This window comes from Oncorhynchus mykiss, chromosome 7, assembly GCF_013265735.2.
Source record: "Oncorhynchus mykiss isolate Arlee chromosome 7, USDA_OmykA_1.1, whole genome shotgun sequence".
Lineage (NCBI taxonomy): Eukaryota > Metazoa > Chordata > Actinopteri > Salmoniformes > Salmonidae > Oncorhynchus > Oncorhynchus mykiss.
Genome location: NC_048571.1, coordinates 68,093,758 through 68,109,795, shown reverse-complemented (window position 1 = coordinate 68,109,795; position 16,038 = coordinate 68,093,758). Strand labels below are relative to the sequence as shown.

At 42.9% G+C, this 16,038-nt stretch overlaps 1 protein-coding gene across 1 annotated transcript in view; it reads right to left on the bottom strand.

Moving 5' to 3' along the window:
* The window catches only part of LOC110528337 (potassium voltage-gated channel subfamily B member 1-like), a 77,300-nt gene extending 64,593 nt beyond the window's left edge, over positions 1–12,707 (bottom strand). The window contains exons 1-2 of the mRNA XM_021610333.2: positions 12,361–12,707; positions 7,994–8,676 (exon numbers count right to left, since the gene is read on the bottom strand). Coding sequence (XP_021466008.1) covers positions 7,994–8,569 — 576 coding nt within the window. The 5' untranslated portion in view covers positions 8,570–8,676; positions 12,361–12,707. The remainder of the gene's footprint in view (positions 1–7,993; positions 8,677–12,360) is intronic.
* Between the last annotated feature and the right edge of the window lie 3,331 nt (positions 12,708–16,038).

The window sequence follows — 16,038 nt, the reverse complement described above, 5'->3', positions numbered from 1 at the left end:
TTGAGCATGGTGTACTTCTTAAAGAAGAGTGTCTTGTTGATTGGATGGTTGAGCATGGTGTACTTCTTAAAGAAGAGTGTCTGGTTGATCGGATGGTTGAGCATGGTGTACTTCTTAAAGAAGAGTGTCTTGTTGATTGGATGGTTGAGCATGGTGTACTTCTTAAAGAAGAGTGTCTGGTTGATCGGATGGTTGAGCATGGTGTACTTCTTAAAGAAGAGCACCTTGTAGATCGTATGGTTGAGCATGGTGTACTTCTTAAAGAAGAGTGTCTGGTTGATCGGATGGTTGAGCATGGTGTACTTCTTAAAGAAGAGCACCTTGTAGATCGTATGGTTGAGCATGGTGTACTTCTTAAAGAAGAGTGTCTGGTTGATCGTATGGTTGAGCATGGTGTACTTCTTAAAGAAGAGTGTCTGGTTGATCTTATGGTTGAGCATGGTGTACTTCTTAAAGAAGAGCGTCTTGTAGATCGTATGGTTGAGCATGGTGTACTTCTTAAAGAAGAGAGTCTTGTTGATCGTATGGTTGAGCATGGTGTACTTCTTAAAGAAGAGCGTCTGGTTGATCGGATGGTTGAGCATGGTGTACTTCTTAAAGAAGAGCACCTTGTAGATCGTATGGTTGAGCATGGTGTACTTCTTAAAGAAGAGCACCTTGTAGATCGTATGGTTGAGCATGGTGTACTTCTTAAAGAAGAGCGTCTTGTAGATCGTATGGTTGAGCATGGTGTACTTCTTAAAGAAGAGTGTCTGGTTGATCGGATGGTTGAGCATGGTGTACTTCTTAAAGAAGAGCACCTTGTAGATCGTATGGTTGAGCATGGTGTACTTCTTAAAGAAGAGCGTCTTGTAGATCGTATGGTTGAGCATGGTGTACTTCTTAAAGAAGAGTGTCTGGTTGATCGGATGGTTGAGCATGGTGTACTTCTTAAAGAAGAGCACCTTGTAGATCGTATGGTTGAGCATGGTGTACTTCTTAAAGAAGAGCGTCTTGTAGATCGTATGGTTGAGCATGGTGTACTTCTTAAAGAAGAGTGTCTGGTTGATCGTATGGTTGAGCATGGTGTACTTCTTAAAGAAGAGTGTCTGGTTGATCGTATGGTTGAGCATGGTGTACTTCTTAAAGAAGAGCGTCTTGTAGATCGTATGGTTGAGCATGGTGTACTTCTTAAAGAAGAGCGTCTTGTTGATCGGATGGTTGAGCATGGTGTACTTCTTAAAGAAGAGTGTCTGGTTGATCGGATGGTTGAGCATGGTGTACTTCTTAAAGAAGAGCGTCTTGTAGATCGTATGGTTGAGCATGGTGTACTTCTTAAAGAAGAGTGTCTGGTTGATCGGATGGTTGAGCATGGTGTACTTCTTAAAGAAGAGCGTCTTGTAGATCGTATGGTTGAGCATGGTGTACTTCTTAAAAGGGGGGCACCTTGTAGATCGTATGGTTGAGCATGGTGTACTTCTTAAAGAAGAGCGTCTTGTAGATCGTATGGTTGAGCATGGTGTACTTCTTAAAGAAGAGTGTCTTGTTGATCGGATGGTTGAGCATGGTGTACTTCTTAAAGAAGAGCGTCTTGTTGATCGGATGGTTGAGCATGGTGTACTTCTTAAAGAAGAGCGTCTTGTAGATCGTATGGCTGAGCTTGGTGTACTTCTTAAAGAAGAGCGTCTTGTAGATCGTATGTTTGAGCATGGTGTACTTCTTAAAGGAGAGCGTCTTGTAGATCGTATGGTTGAGCATGGTGTACTTCTTAAAGAAGAGCGTCTTGTAGATCGTATGGTTGAGCATGGTGTACTTCTTAAAGAAGAGTGTCTGGTTGATCGGATGGTTGAGCATGGTGTACTTCTTAAAGAAGAGCACCTTGTAGATCGTATGGTTGAGCATGGTGTACTTCTTAAAGAAGAGCACCTTGTAGATCATATGGTTGAGCATGGTGTAATTCTTAAAGAAGAGTGTCTTGTTGATCGGATGGTTGAGCATGGTGTACTTCTTAAAGAGGAGTGTCTGGTTGATTGGATGGTTGAGCATGGTGTACTTCTTAAAGAAGAGCGTCTGGTTGATCGTATGGTTGAGCATGGTGTACTTCTTAAAGAAGAGTGTCTGGTTGATCGTATGGTTGAGCATGGTGTACTTCTTAAAGGAATGTTTATTCAAGTTACGCCACTTTATTTCTTCGTCAACAAGGGTAACAATTTCAAATGTGCCGCCGTTTATTCCAAATGAGCCATTGGAGCGTGAGTTATTGCGCTTTGGGAAGTTCGCCAGTTCAATTAAGGTTGTCCCGTTGGGTGTCAAACACCCGGCGTTGAAACAGGTTATGTCATTTCGGCGACAGGTGTTTATGTTTTTGGACTCATCGGAGCAGACTTTAGAGTTATCGTTTAAAATCAAGTATGACAATAGAATGTATATGGCTTATGCTAGTACGGGTAGTCAACTGTGTTTTGAGTGTGGGGATATTGGTCATAAGCGACATGCTTGCCCGAAAAGGGAGAAGGCAGAGGGAGGGGCGCAGGTGGTCATCGTAACGCCTGGGCCCACTAATGTAGGGAGAGATGGACCGACAGCTGTAGAACAGCCACAAGCACCTGTTGCTGAGGAACGTTATCCGTGTTGAGGGCATGGAGTTGCAACTTGCATTAGAGGGAAATGTTATGCAGCAGAAAAGTATTGTTGTAGAAGGTAAGGACTGGTGAGCAGGTGCCCAGTACGAGTGCTGGGGTAAAGGAGGGGGTTCATGTGGAGTTAGGCTCCCAGGTAGTGGAGGAGGTGTCCAGTACGAGTGCTGGGGTAAAGGAGGGGGTTCATGTGGAGCTAGGCTCCCAGGTAGTGGAGGAGATGCCCACTACGAGTAACAGGGTACAGGAGGGGATTCATGTGGAGCTAGGCTCCCAGGGAGTGGAGGAGATGCCCACTACGAGTAATGAGGTACAGGAGGGTTTTCATGTGGAGCTAGGCTCCCAGGTAGTGGAGGAGATGCCCACTACGAGTGCTGGGGTTCATGTGGAGCTAGGCTCCCAGGTAGTGGAGGAGATGCCCACTACGAGTGCTGGGGTTCATGTGGAGCTAGGCTCCCAGGTAGTGGAGGAGATGCCCACTACGAGTAATGAGGTTCAGGTGGGGCTAGTCTCCCAGGTATTGGAGCAGATGCCTGGTATGAATGATGAGGTGCAAGTGGGGAGTGTTGAAAGGAATGTGGTAGAGGGGAGTCAGTTGTCTGTGGTCTCAGCTGAGGATCAGGAGAAGGATATGGATATCTCTTTTGATATGATAGCTGCTGGTGAGGACTCAATTTACGATCTAGAGGAGGTAAATGAGTTTCTGGATCAGACTTTTGGGAAATCTGTCAAATTGGCAGATTATTTTGATGTTGATAAGTTTGTGAGGTCAGCTGTGATGTTACAGAAGACGGTGGGGTTAGACCAATTGAGTGAGAGGAAGCGGTTTCACTTGAGGAAATGTATTACTGCTGTTGCAGCAGCAAAAGGTGGTGGGAAACGTGGTCAGGTTAATAAGAGAAGATTAAAACAATGATGAAGATCATGCTTCATAGGGTGTCTTTTTTCTCCTTGGTTTCTCTGTGGTTTCTTCTGCTTTTCTTTTCTCTTTTCTATATGGAGGTACTAAGGGTAGGTTCTCTCAATATTAATGGGGGAAGGGACAGAAATAAGAGGGATTGGGTATTAAAAGTAATAAAACAAAAAAGGCTTAAGGTAGTTTTCCTACAGGAGACACATAGTGATGAGGAAAATGAGGTTGACTGGGGTATGTGGTGGGAGGGGCAGCATGTACTCATTCATGGTACTAATTTCAGTGCTGGGGTGGCCATCTTGTTTTCCTCAGGTTTAAGGGTGACTGTGGTATCTACAACAGAGATTGTCAAGGGTCGGGTTTTATTGGTCAAGGTGGACGTTATGTTTTTTTATTTTTTATGTTCATGCTCCTAATGAGGGTACAGAGCATATTGCTATATTTGATCAAATAAAGGAAACCTCAAGACAGTGTGATCAAGAGGGGTGTATGGTTTTAGGGGGTGACTGGAACTGTACAGTGGATTTTACTGTTGATCGCACCGCTGAAGAACCTCACCTGCAGTCAGCCACTTGCATGCCTGGCCTATTAACTGAGTTTGAGCTTTCTGGTGTGTGGAGAGTAAGGAATGCAAAGTTAGGCAGTACACATGGCTAAAAATGTATGAAGGTTGTGTCAGTGCAGCAAGGTTAGACAGGTTGTATGTATCTGAGCAATACTGTAGTAGGGTTGGAAAGTGTGCCATTACTCCTGTGGGTATCTCTGATCATCATATTGTTACTGTTGATATTCACTTGTCCTGTCCACGAAGGTCATCACCTTACTGGTATTTTAATGTTAAATTGTTACATGATGTCATGTTTTGTGACAGGTTTTTGTCGTTTTGGGAAAAATGGAGGGTTACACAAAGGAATTTTGAGTCCTTGAGACAATGATGGGAGGTTGGGAAGGCCCAAATACAAGTATTTTGTCAACATTATACTGCTCTGTCTCAAATTGAAGTTAAAGAGACTATCAAGGCCCTTGAACAGGACATCAAGTCTATTGAATTGAAGCTGTTCACTCAGAATGACCCTGGACTAGTCATGAACTTACAGGACAATAGACATGAACTGAGGTCAATTCTGCATGAAAGAGTGAAGGGTGCCTTGATTAGATCTCGTTTCGCTTCCCTCAAGGATATGGATGCTCCTAGCACTTTTTTTTTAACCTAGGACAGTCGGCATTTCAACGTAAACAGATGGTCTGCCTTCGTCTCCCTGATGGGAAGGTGACCACGGATGACATTGAAATGCGTCAACATGCCTTGGATTGTGACTCTCTGTGTACTGAACAGTTGTTACACGGTCTTCCTCAATTGGGACCTGAGCAGAGAGTCGCATTGGACTCTGAAATTACACTGCAAGAGCTGTCCACAGCAGTTATGCAGCTCTCAACAGGCTGAGCCCCTGGCATCGATGGTTTACCATCTGAGTTTTATAAGCACTTTTGGGGGTCTATTGGGGAGGATTTTTATGAAGTGGTGTATGAATCTTTTCATGAGGGTTCTCTTCCTGTATCCTGTCAACCTGCGGTGCTTTCACTGTTGCCAAAAAAGGGGGATTTGGCTCTCATAAAAAATTGGAGACCTGTTGCTTTGCTGTGCGCTGAATACAAAATTGTTTCTCAAACAGGTTGAAAGAGTATCTGGGATTGTTGATCCACAAGGACCAGTCCTACTGTGTACCTGATCGCTCTATTGTTGACAACTTGTTTCTGATAAGCGATGTTTTAGACATTTGTAAACTGTCTGATGTAAATGTGGGTTTACTTTCTTTGGATCAGGAGAAGGCTTTTGATTGTGTGGACCACCAGTACTTGTTTAAAACTATGAAAGCCTTTGGGTTTGGGGATGTTTTTTTGTCTAGGATGAATTTACTGTATGCTGGGGCCTCGTGTATGGTGAAGGTGGGGGGTGGTTTGAGTTGCCCTATCCCTGTCCAAAGGGGCATCAGGCAGGGACGCCCAATTTCAGGGCAGTTATATAATCTGGCGATTGAACCAATGCTTTGTTTTTTAAGAGCGTATTACACCTGGCACAGAGAAGGGTCCCACGATAGCACTGTCTGCGTATGCAGATGACGTGATAGTTTTTATTACAGGGGGTGAGGATGTTAAGGTTCTCTCAAACGATTTAAAGGTGTATGAGGGGGCCTCCTCAGCTAGAGTCAATTGGGGAAAGAGTGAAGTGCTGTGGGCAGGTCGGCTTCAAACGGGGTCCGTTCCACAGTTACCAGGGGGGCTTCAGTTGGGCAGAGATGGGATGAGACTTTGGGGGTTTTTCTAGGCTCCGATGTCTTTCAGAAAAAGAACTGGGAGGGTGTATTTGAGAAAGTGTGTGCCAGACTGTCAAGATGAAAATGGGTGCTGCCCCAGCTGTCTTATAGGGGAAGGGTACTGGTAGCTAATAATCTTGCTGCCTCTACCCTGTGGCACAAATGATTTTGCAGCCACCAAAGGGTCTGGTACAAGAGCTTCAGAGGACCCTTGTCAATTTCTTCTGGTCTGGACAACACTGGATTAAAGCTGCAGCCCTGCACCTGCCGCTGCACGAGGGTGGGCAAGGCCTGGTGGACATTTCCTCTAGAATCATGGCTTTCCGGCTTCAAGCAGCCCAGAGATTGTTGTACAGAGACGGTTCTAGCTGGGTCAAAACAGCCTACATATTGATGAGGAGAGTGGGCTGTTTGGGCTTAGACAAGCACCTTTTCCTCTTAAAGCTGGAGGGGGGTGATTTGCCTGGCCTGACTCCATTTTATGAGTCTGTTATGCAGACTTGGAGAGTCCTTGTCAAGTCCCGTAAGGCTGGCACGCCACCAGGGATGTGGCTTTTTGAAGTGCCTCTTTTTCAAAACACTGCCATCCAGTCCCGTTTTTTGGGTTCAGCTAGCCTACGTTCATGCCTGTTAGGCGTGGGGTGTACCAAGCTGGGTCATCTGATGCGGAGCAGGAGCAGATCGTTGGAGGAGCTGGGAGAAAGAGCGGGGATCCGATCATCTCGCCTACTGAGGAAGGTCGTCGCTGAGGTCTGTGACTCCTTGCCAGTACTTCATCTGCAGTTTGTGACTGACACTTCCAAATCTGATCGGTGGAAGGAGCGTCTGGATTATGTGTTCCCTGCACTGATTGTTAGTGCTACGATGGGGGCATTCGAGGAGGATGTGGGGATGCTGCTTTCCTTCGATACCCCGGAGCTGGGGGAGTTCAAGGAGGTGGGAAAGAAGGCCATGTACAGAATATGTGTAAAGGTGTCCCATGCCTCTTCCCTGGAAGGGGTAAAATCGATGAGGTGGGCGGGTGTGCTTGGTCCAGGTGCCTCTCCAAAAAGCTGTTTGCGATCATTATACAAACTGCCTATTGATAAGAGGACAGCTGACCTCCAATGGAGGATAATACATGGAGCTATAGCCACCAACATGCATCTGGTACACCTGGACCCTACTGTTGGGGAGGGGTGCCCATTCTGTGCCGAGTCTGAATCTCTGGCACATCTGTTTTTACTGTGTCCCAGGTTGGTCGGGATGATTGAACTGATCACTGATTGGTTCTCAACGTTGGGAGAGGTTTTCTCTTCCCAACTGTATATATTTGGGCCAAAGTATAGGTTAAATCAAAAGGGTGTAGTTGTGTTGCTTAATTTTGTGTTAGGGGCAGCAAAATTAGCGATGTGGAAGACCCGAAAGAACAGTATTCGGGGACAGGGGTCTGTGGATGTGGTGGGACTGCTGGAGGGAATGTTGGCAGGGAGACTAGGGGTTGAGTTTGCCTATTATAAACTTGTCAACAACATTGATATGTTTTTGAGTATATGGGGTATTCAGAGGCTGTTGTGTTTAGTTACTGTGGAGGAGGAATTGGAGTTGTGTTTTTAATTGATGTGTAACTGTGGTTTTGTATGAGTATTTATTGTGTGGTGGGCCCCCAGACCCAATAAAGATGATTTAAAACTCGCTCTCTCGCTCTCTCGCTCTCTGAGCAGCGTGAAGAAAGCTAGCTCTAGCTGAGCCCTCCTGACATGGCCTTAGAGGAAGAAGTAATGAGCAATGCTGGCTGAGCTCATCCATTCCAGTTTACACCTGCTCACATCACTATTGGGGCTCATGGTTGGTATTACGTTGATGTAACACAGCAAAGGAATAGTGATTGTATTTCAGCAGGCCTGATAAGGCCCTAATATAAATAAACCCATCATGACAGTACAGAAGCTATGACTGTTTTCTGATTGACTTTCCTAATTCTGATTCATTTAGTCAATAGTCACACATGTTTAATTAATCAGTTCTCTCTCTGTCTCTCTCTCTCCCTCTGTATCTCTCTCTCTCTCTTCCACTGCTATAACGTGGAGCATTTTTATCAATAAAAATAAGTAATGATAAACAAGTTAAAGGCATACTGTCCACATATGATATTTAGAATGAAAGGTTACCTTTGCTGCGACAGACGAACTGGGCTTTTCCAGAAGGTCCCAGAGTTTCTTTCGTTTCTCAGCACAACACGTGTTGTCGAACTCTTCTCCCTCTCTATCGTTCAAGGTGTCTTGCTCTCTTTTGAGCTCCTCGTTCATCTGTTCTTTCTTCTGGTGGTACCTGGCCTGGCAGCAGGACTCCAGGTAGATCTCATCTATGCCCCAGTAGTCCAGCTCCTGACTGAATGACAGGGCGCACATCTCCTCCATCATGTGGAGCTTACCGGTCCGGTAGAAGTTCAAAATGGACGTGAACGCCCCTGGGTGCCGGTCGAAAAAGTACTCGTTCTCGTCCAAGTTGTAGTCGTCACATACCTCCATGAGTGAGTCGTGGGTGTTGCAGTCTCGTAGTTTCCCTAACCGGGTGCGTGGTAACCTATCCAACGTTCGCCAGAGGACCTCATGTGGAAGACCCCCAACATTGAGCCTTACCCGGCGGTAGCATGACTTGCTGTGGATTATGTACGCCGGTTCCGGGGGTAGTGATGCGGTCGATCGCGAGCCATTCTTATTCAATCCCGTTGAGGATTTCTCCATTTTGAACTAATGAGAGTTCCACCGAGTTCCAATTTGTCCAACAGGCAAGATCCGGATGGGGAAAAGTTACAGTCTACATTTGTGCTTGTTTTCTTTCATCCTTGAATCTGGGGGAAGAAGGAGGGAAAAAAAGAGAGGAGAATGAGAATAAGAAAAATGTCAATGACAAGATTTTAAAATAGAGCCGTTAGCCCGGGCAGTCACAGTGACCTATAGTCAGAACAGTTCTCCATGCTAAAAGAGTGAATAGAAAGATGATGGTAATACACTCAGACTGAGAGTGCTGTCCTGTCCACACGCCTTTTCTGAATAGTGAGTGGGGACGTGGCAGCGGCTCAAGTGAGCGATGTCCACTCTGCACTGGTGCTGAAACGACAGCGTGCGCTGTTCACTCAACTGGGTGAGAGGAACCAGGGCGAGTTCACTTGGGAAAAATAAGCATTCTTCTAAATATTTAATGGTACACTGTTCATGTTGCTGTAGAGTTGTGGAAAAAATACCCAATTGTCATACTAGAGTAAAAGTAAAGATACCTTAATAGAAAATGACTCAAATAAAAGTGAAATTCACCCGGTAAGATACTACTTGTGTAAAAGTCTAAAAGTATTTGGTTTTAAATATACTTAAGTTTCATAAGTAAAAGTATAAATCACTTCAAATTGCTTATATTAAGCAAACCAAATGACACAATGTTCTTGTTTTTTTTTTAATCTACAGATAGTCAGGGGAACACTCCAACACTAAGACATCATTTACAAATGAAGCATTTGTGTTCAGTGAGTCTGCCAGATCAGAGGCAGTAGGGATGACCAGGGATTGCTAAGTTTGTGAATTTAACCATTTTCCTGTCCTGCTAAGCATTCAAAATGTAACGAGTACTTTTGAGTGTCAGGAAAAATGTATGGAGTAAAACTTATATTATTTTCTTTAGGATTGTGGTGAAGTAAAAGTAGAAGTTTGAAAAAATATAAATAGTGAATTAAATAAATTAAGACAAGACAGATACCACAAAAAATGAGTAGTACTTTTAAGTATTTTTTTACTTAAGTACTTTACACCCCTGGCTGTACAGACGGGTTAGTTGACAATGTCACGAAAATTATGCACGCGATTCAATAGGGCAGAAGTCCATGTGTTGTGATTCTGGATGGCCAGATAGCTAGCAACAATGACAAAGAGCTGCCGTATAGCAAATTGTAGGTGGCTCTTTCAGCTAGTTTTATCTTGTTCTTGATACCATGTCTTGTTTTGACTGATGTTATGTTTATGCTAATATGGATAAAATTCGCTAGCTATCTAACCATCAACTGTAATGATGTATTTGAGAGACAACAAGTGCTCATTGTGCAAATGTATTTATGTTTTCAATAAACATTGGAGACTAAATATAGTTTACATGTTGTCAGCATTCTAAGCCAACCCGTCTGCTTTTCCCCATAGTTGAACACCCGTTGGTTCTGTTGCTGAACAACCAACCTGTCTATATCACCTACAAAAGCAGTACATAAGTGATAGACCCATAAAACTCTGTAGTCACGCAAACCCATTTTTCTTTTAAGAAATAATAGCCTAGAGACGTTTGGGACTGAGAAAGCCATTTTCAACCATGCCGAAGAACTGAATACATTTACTGTATAAGATAGGCTTATGACAGAACTGAAAGCTACTATGGCAGGCCTTTCCTAAATCTGGTGTTTTAATGGTGTCCCTCTACAACTCAAACAAGATGTTTTCTCTAACCGTTTATAACGACTTCCCAAATCAAAACAAACCATCACTTCCCACCCTTTCTTTCAGTAGCCTGCTCTGTTGTATATGGAATGCTTTGGATGATCACAGAGCCACACAGTACCAGGGGAAGGATCCACAATGTCGGTTGAATATGGATGTTTCGGCATGCTCTGTCCCTCCCTCACTAATGAACTATTTGCATGCATTTGTATTCAAATGATGGTTCAAAATCAAAGCAGAAATGTTCAACAACTGAACAGAACACATTAACATGCACAGTACATGCATGGATAGGATGTAGGCCTATCCTTTCTGTCCTGAAGATACAAAAAATGTGGTGCACTATTGTATTTTCCGTTCCAGACAATCAAGTCCTACATCAATACTGTTGTGTCAAAGAAGTTACAATAATTTATTTGCTCTCTGGAATATGTACAGTGAGCTCCAAAAGTAATAGGACAGTAACACATTTATTGTTGTTTTGACTCTGTAGTCCAGCACTTCGGTTTTGAGATAATACTGCTACCATGATTACGGATAATCCTGATTCAATGACGGATAATTCTGAAATTATTGTGAATAATGATGAGTGAGAAAGTTACAGAGGCATAAATATCACCCCCCCCCCCCCCAAAAAAAATGCAAACCTCCCCTGTTTTTTAAATGGTGAGAGGTTGGCATGTCTTGGGGGTATGATATTTGTGCTTCTGTAACTTTCTCACTCATCATTATTCGCGATTCATTCAGGACTATCTGTAATCATGGTAGCTTCGTATTAGAAGTGTTAAGAAACATATTAGAATCTTATTTACAATCAAAGTGACTCCAAAATGACATAATACAATATTTACCAATAATTTCTATTGAACACAAAATAATCTGAAACCAAAACAAACAGCAAATGCATCCAACAAGTTTGTAGAGTCACAAGGTTGATGTACTACCACGTCGGAATTAGACATTCTCATCCACGTTTCTCAAATGTCAAATTTCAAAGTTGTTCCAAGCGACAAATGTTGAAGTATTTAAGGTTAACTTTAGGCATGAACTCAAAATGTTTAAGGTTAAGTACAGGCATTAACTCCAAATTGTTAAGGTTAGGCATTAACTCTGAATGGCTAAGGTAAGGGTTACATTTTTGGATAGGCATAAAACAAAAATATAAATAATGACTTTCTATCAAGGATTCAAACTTGCTACCTTTGGAATCAGAGGCTGGATTTGAACTTGCAACCATTGGAATCAGGGGTCCCCTAGTGGCAGGTTTCCATGTCATCTCCCAAAGTCCTCAGTCCAATACTGACTTGTGTCACAGGTGACTTGGCTGTGATGTAATAATTGCATGCTAGGAATATGGGACCAAATCCCAAACTTTTGACTACTTTAATACACATAGTGTAGCTGCCTTAGGTCTCTGTTTGTGTAGTGTTGTGTTGTCTCTTGTTGTGATGTGTGTTTTGTCCCATATTTATATTGTATTTTTAATCCCAGGCCCCCACGGGGACTTTTGCATTTTGGAAGGCCGTCATTGTAAATAAGAATGTGTTCTTAACTGACTTACCTAGTTAAATAAAGGTTAAATAGAAATCAAATAAAATACATAAAATATCGTCTTCTACCTGGCCTGTTTTTTCCAGGATGTCAATATTGTGGATTCATCAACCATGGTTGGAAACCGAAATAACCAAATGTATCTGTAATTGTCTATTGATCTGACTATGTGCGAGTTGTATAGGCTACACAACGTCCTAATATGCATCTTCAAAAATACAGGATTTGAATGCTGTACCAATTCCCCTGCGATATCCCCTGCTCTGAAGGACAATTCCTCAATGTTGATTTGCATTTTGCGTTTTGCCCATTGAATAGGTGTTTGTTGCCCATTAATGTCATCCTTGTTGTAGCCTAACATGCTATTCGGACAATATTTCCGTATTAAAAATAATGATATTACGTTGATAACAATAGCAAATAACCATTTAGCAATACTTGTTTATAAAGGCGAACAACAAATACAAGCTGTTATTTGAATATATGGAAGAAGCCTCAGTCCCGCGTACCTTAACTTTAGGTTGGCTCATCAGACCGTATCGAGAGGCAGAGTTGAAAACATTAAATATCAGAGGAAAAATGAGGAAACGGCTTTAGGTTTATTAGCCTACTCTCGGCACGGTTTGTGATCCATTCCGTTTTAAACGGTGTTGCCTCCGTGGCACTCTGGATCTCCTCCGCCTTTTGGTTAGATAAGAATCCTCCTATACACTGATTTAGGCCGACTAGGATGACGCCCGCCTATTTTAATAGAGAAGATCAACAAGTATGTTGTGAATCCACACGGTTTTCCACACCAGGGTCTTCCCCATCTCCTGTCTTGGAGTAGGGCGGCGCGACTGGTATGCTACTCTAGCGCAAAAGGTCTAAACGCGGCGCGGCACGCAGCTTCACTGCCCAGCTTCACGTTGATGCGTTTAACCCTTACATAACAGAACCAAGGAGCTGCAATCGTATTCTTCACAATATAACATGTTGTTTGGTACAAAAATGCCACCACAGGCTGGTGGAAAACGACCAATAAATGATTCCAAGGCAAGAGATTATGTGGTACACTATATTCAAGATTCGCATTCCAATCCATACGAACACAACCAACCCTAGAGAGGGAGTATTAATGCCCTCCCATACATCCAGACAGATGTAGGCCTAGAATTTGTTGAAATATTGCAATTAATTCTGTCACCTAAACCCCCCTGAATGTCATCGTGCTTCAAAGTCTATTAGATGCAATGTGTTTAATTAATTTGCCATGACTATGACTATTATGATGTGCACTTCATTCAAGGCATTTCGTCTTGAGAGACACAAGCAACACAAACAATTAATTCAGATATATTGGCCCTACATATGCAAGGCATTTATTATTCAGAGATATACATGGGATATAGTTCTAATGTAAACACAATATTTACAATATAAATAAAAAATGAAACTGATTTGTATAGAGTGCAGTCAGTTTCAGGAAGAGGATACATGATGAAGTCATGTCATAGCCTGGTCGCAAGGTGAAATAAATAAATAAATAAAAATTAAGTAAATAAAATAAATCAATAAAAATGCCAAACATGGGAATACAGCACAAAGAGATCTGGGACCAGGCTAGCCATGTCCTAGTTCTATTGCAGCAATTTGTATTTCTATTTATTATGGATCCCCATTAGCTGGTGCCAAGGCAGCAGCTACTCTTTCTGGGGTCCAGTAAAATTAAGGCAGCTAATACAATTTCAATCACTTTACAGTACATTCACATATTTCACAACGTGTGCCCTCATGCCCCTGCTCCACCACTACCACATATCTACAGTACTAAATCCACCACTACCACATATCTACAGTACTAAATCTGTGTGTGTGTGTGTGTGTGTGTGTGTGTGTGTGTGTGTGTGTGTGTGTGTGTGTGTGTGTGTGTGTGTGTGTGTGTGTGTGTGTGTGTGTGTGTGTGTGTGTGTGTGTGTGTGTGTGTGTGCCTACAGTATGTTTGTGTTGCTTCACAGTCCCTGCTGTTCCAAAAGGTGTTTTTTTTAATCTGTTTTTTAAATCAAATTTTACTGCTTGTGTCAGTTACTTGATGTGGAATAGAGTTCCATGTAGTCATGGCTCTATGCTCAATTTCCACATTATTTATTACAAGATTTCGTTGAGGTTTAGGGTTTAATGAATGTTTTGACCCAAATACAACGCTTTTAGTTTTAGAAATATTTAGGGCTAACTTATTCCTTGCCACCCATTCTGAAACTGACTGCAGCTCTTTATTAAGTGTTGCAGTCATTTCAGTCAAATCAAATACAATTTTATTGGTCACATTCACATGGTTGGTAGATGTTAATGTCAGTGTAGCGAAATGCTTGTGCTTCTAGTTCCGACAGTAGATTAATATCTAACAAGTAATTTAATAATTCCCCAACATCTACCTAATACACACAAATCTAAACGGATGGGATAAGAATATGTATATATAGATATATGGATGAGTGATGGCTGAACGTCATTGGCAAGATGCAATAGATGGTATAAGATGCAGTATATACATTTGAGATGAGTAATGTAAGATATGTAAACATTATTAAAGTGGCATTGTTTAAAGGGACTAGTGAGTCTCTATGTAGGCAGCAGTCTCTCTGAGTTAGTGATTGCTGTTCAGCAGTCTGATAGCCTTGAGATTGAAGCTGTTTTTCAGTCTCTCGGTCTCTCGGTCCCAGCTTTGATGCATCTGTACTGACCTCACCTTCTGGATGTTCCACCTTCTCCACTACTGTCCCTTCGATGTGGATAGGGCGGTGCTCCCTCTGCTGTTTCCTGAAGTCCACAATCATCTCCTTTGTTTTGTTGACGTTGAGTGAGAGGTTATTTTCCTGACACCACACTCCAAGGGCCCTCACCTCCTCCTTGTAGGCTGTCTCGTTGTTGGTAATCAAGCCTACTACTGTTGTGTCGTCTGCAAACTTGATGATTGAGTTGGAGGCGTGCATGGTCACGCAGTCATGGGTGAACAGGGAGAACAGGAGGGGGCTGAGAACATACCCATGTGAGGCCTCAGTGTTGATGGTCAGCGAAGTTGAGATGTTGTTTCCTACCTTCACCACCTGGGGGCGGCCAAGATCCAACTGCACAGGGCGGGATTGAAACCCAAGGCCTCCAGCTTAATGATGAGCTTGGAGGGTACTATGGTGTTGCATGCTGAGCTGTAGTCATAAAACAGCATTCTTACGTAGGTATTCCTCTTGTCCAGGTGGGATAGGGCAGTGTGCAGTGTGGTGGCAATTGCATCATCTGTGGACCTGTTGGAGCGGTATGCAAACTGAAGTGGGTCTAGGGTGGCAGGTAAGGTGGATATGATCCTTGACTAGTCTCTCAAAGCACTTCATGATGACAGAAGTAGTCAATGACAGATAGTCATTTAGTTCAGTTACCTTTGCCTTCTTGGGTACAGAAACAATGGTAGCCATCTTGAAGTATGTGGGGACAGCAGACTGGGATGGGGAACGATTGAATATGTCCGTAAACACACCAGCCAGCTGGTTTGTGCATGCTCTGAGGATGTGGCTAGGGATGCTATCTGGGCCGGCAGCCTTGCGAGGGTTAACAAGTTTAAATGTCTTACTCACATCGGCCACAGAAAAAGAGGGGGGGAGGCCTGCAGTTCTTGTTAGCAGGCCGCATCGGTGTCACTGTATTATCCTTTTCTGTGGCCATCGCTGTAGTAGCTGACGTGTATAGTGTTGAGTCATCCCCATACATAGACACTCTGGCTTTACTCAAAGTCAGTGGCATGTCGTTATGAACATTTTTAAAAAGCAAGGGGTAGCCTAAACAGCTACCCTGGGGAATTCCTGATTCTACCTGGATTGTGTTTGAGAGGCTTCCATTAAAGAACACCCTCTGTGTTCTGTTAGACAAGTAACTCTATCTCCACATTTTAGCAGGGGGTGTAAAGGCATTACACATAAGTTTATCCAGGAGCAGACTATGATCGATAATGTCAAAGCTGCACTGAAGTCTAACAAGACAGCCCCCATAATCATTTTATCACCAATTTCTCTCAGCCAACCATCAGTCATTTGTGTAAGTGCTGTACTTGTTGAGTGTCCTTCCCTGTAAGTGTACTGAAAGTCTGTTATCAATTTGTTTACTGTGAAATCAATTTGTTTACTGTGAAATAGCATTGTATCTGGTCAAACACATCT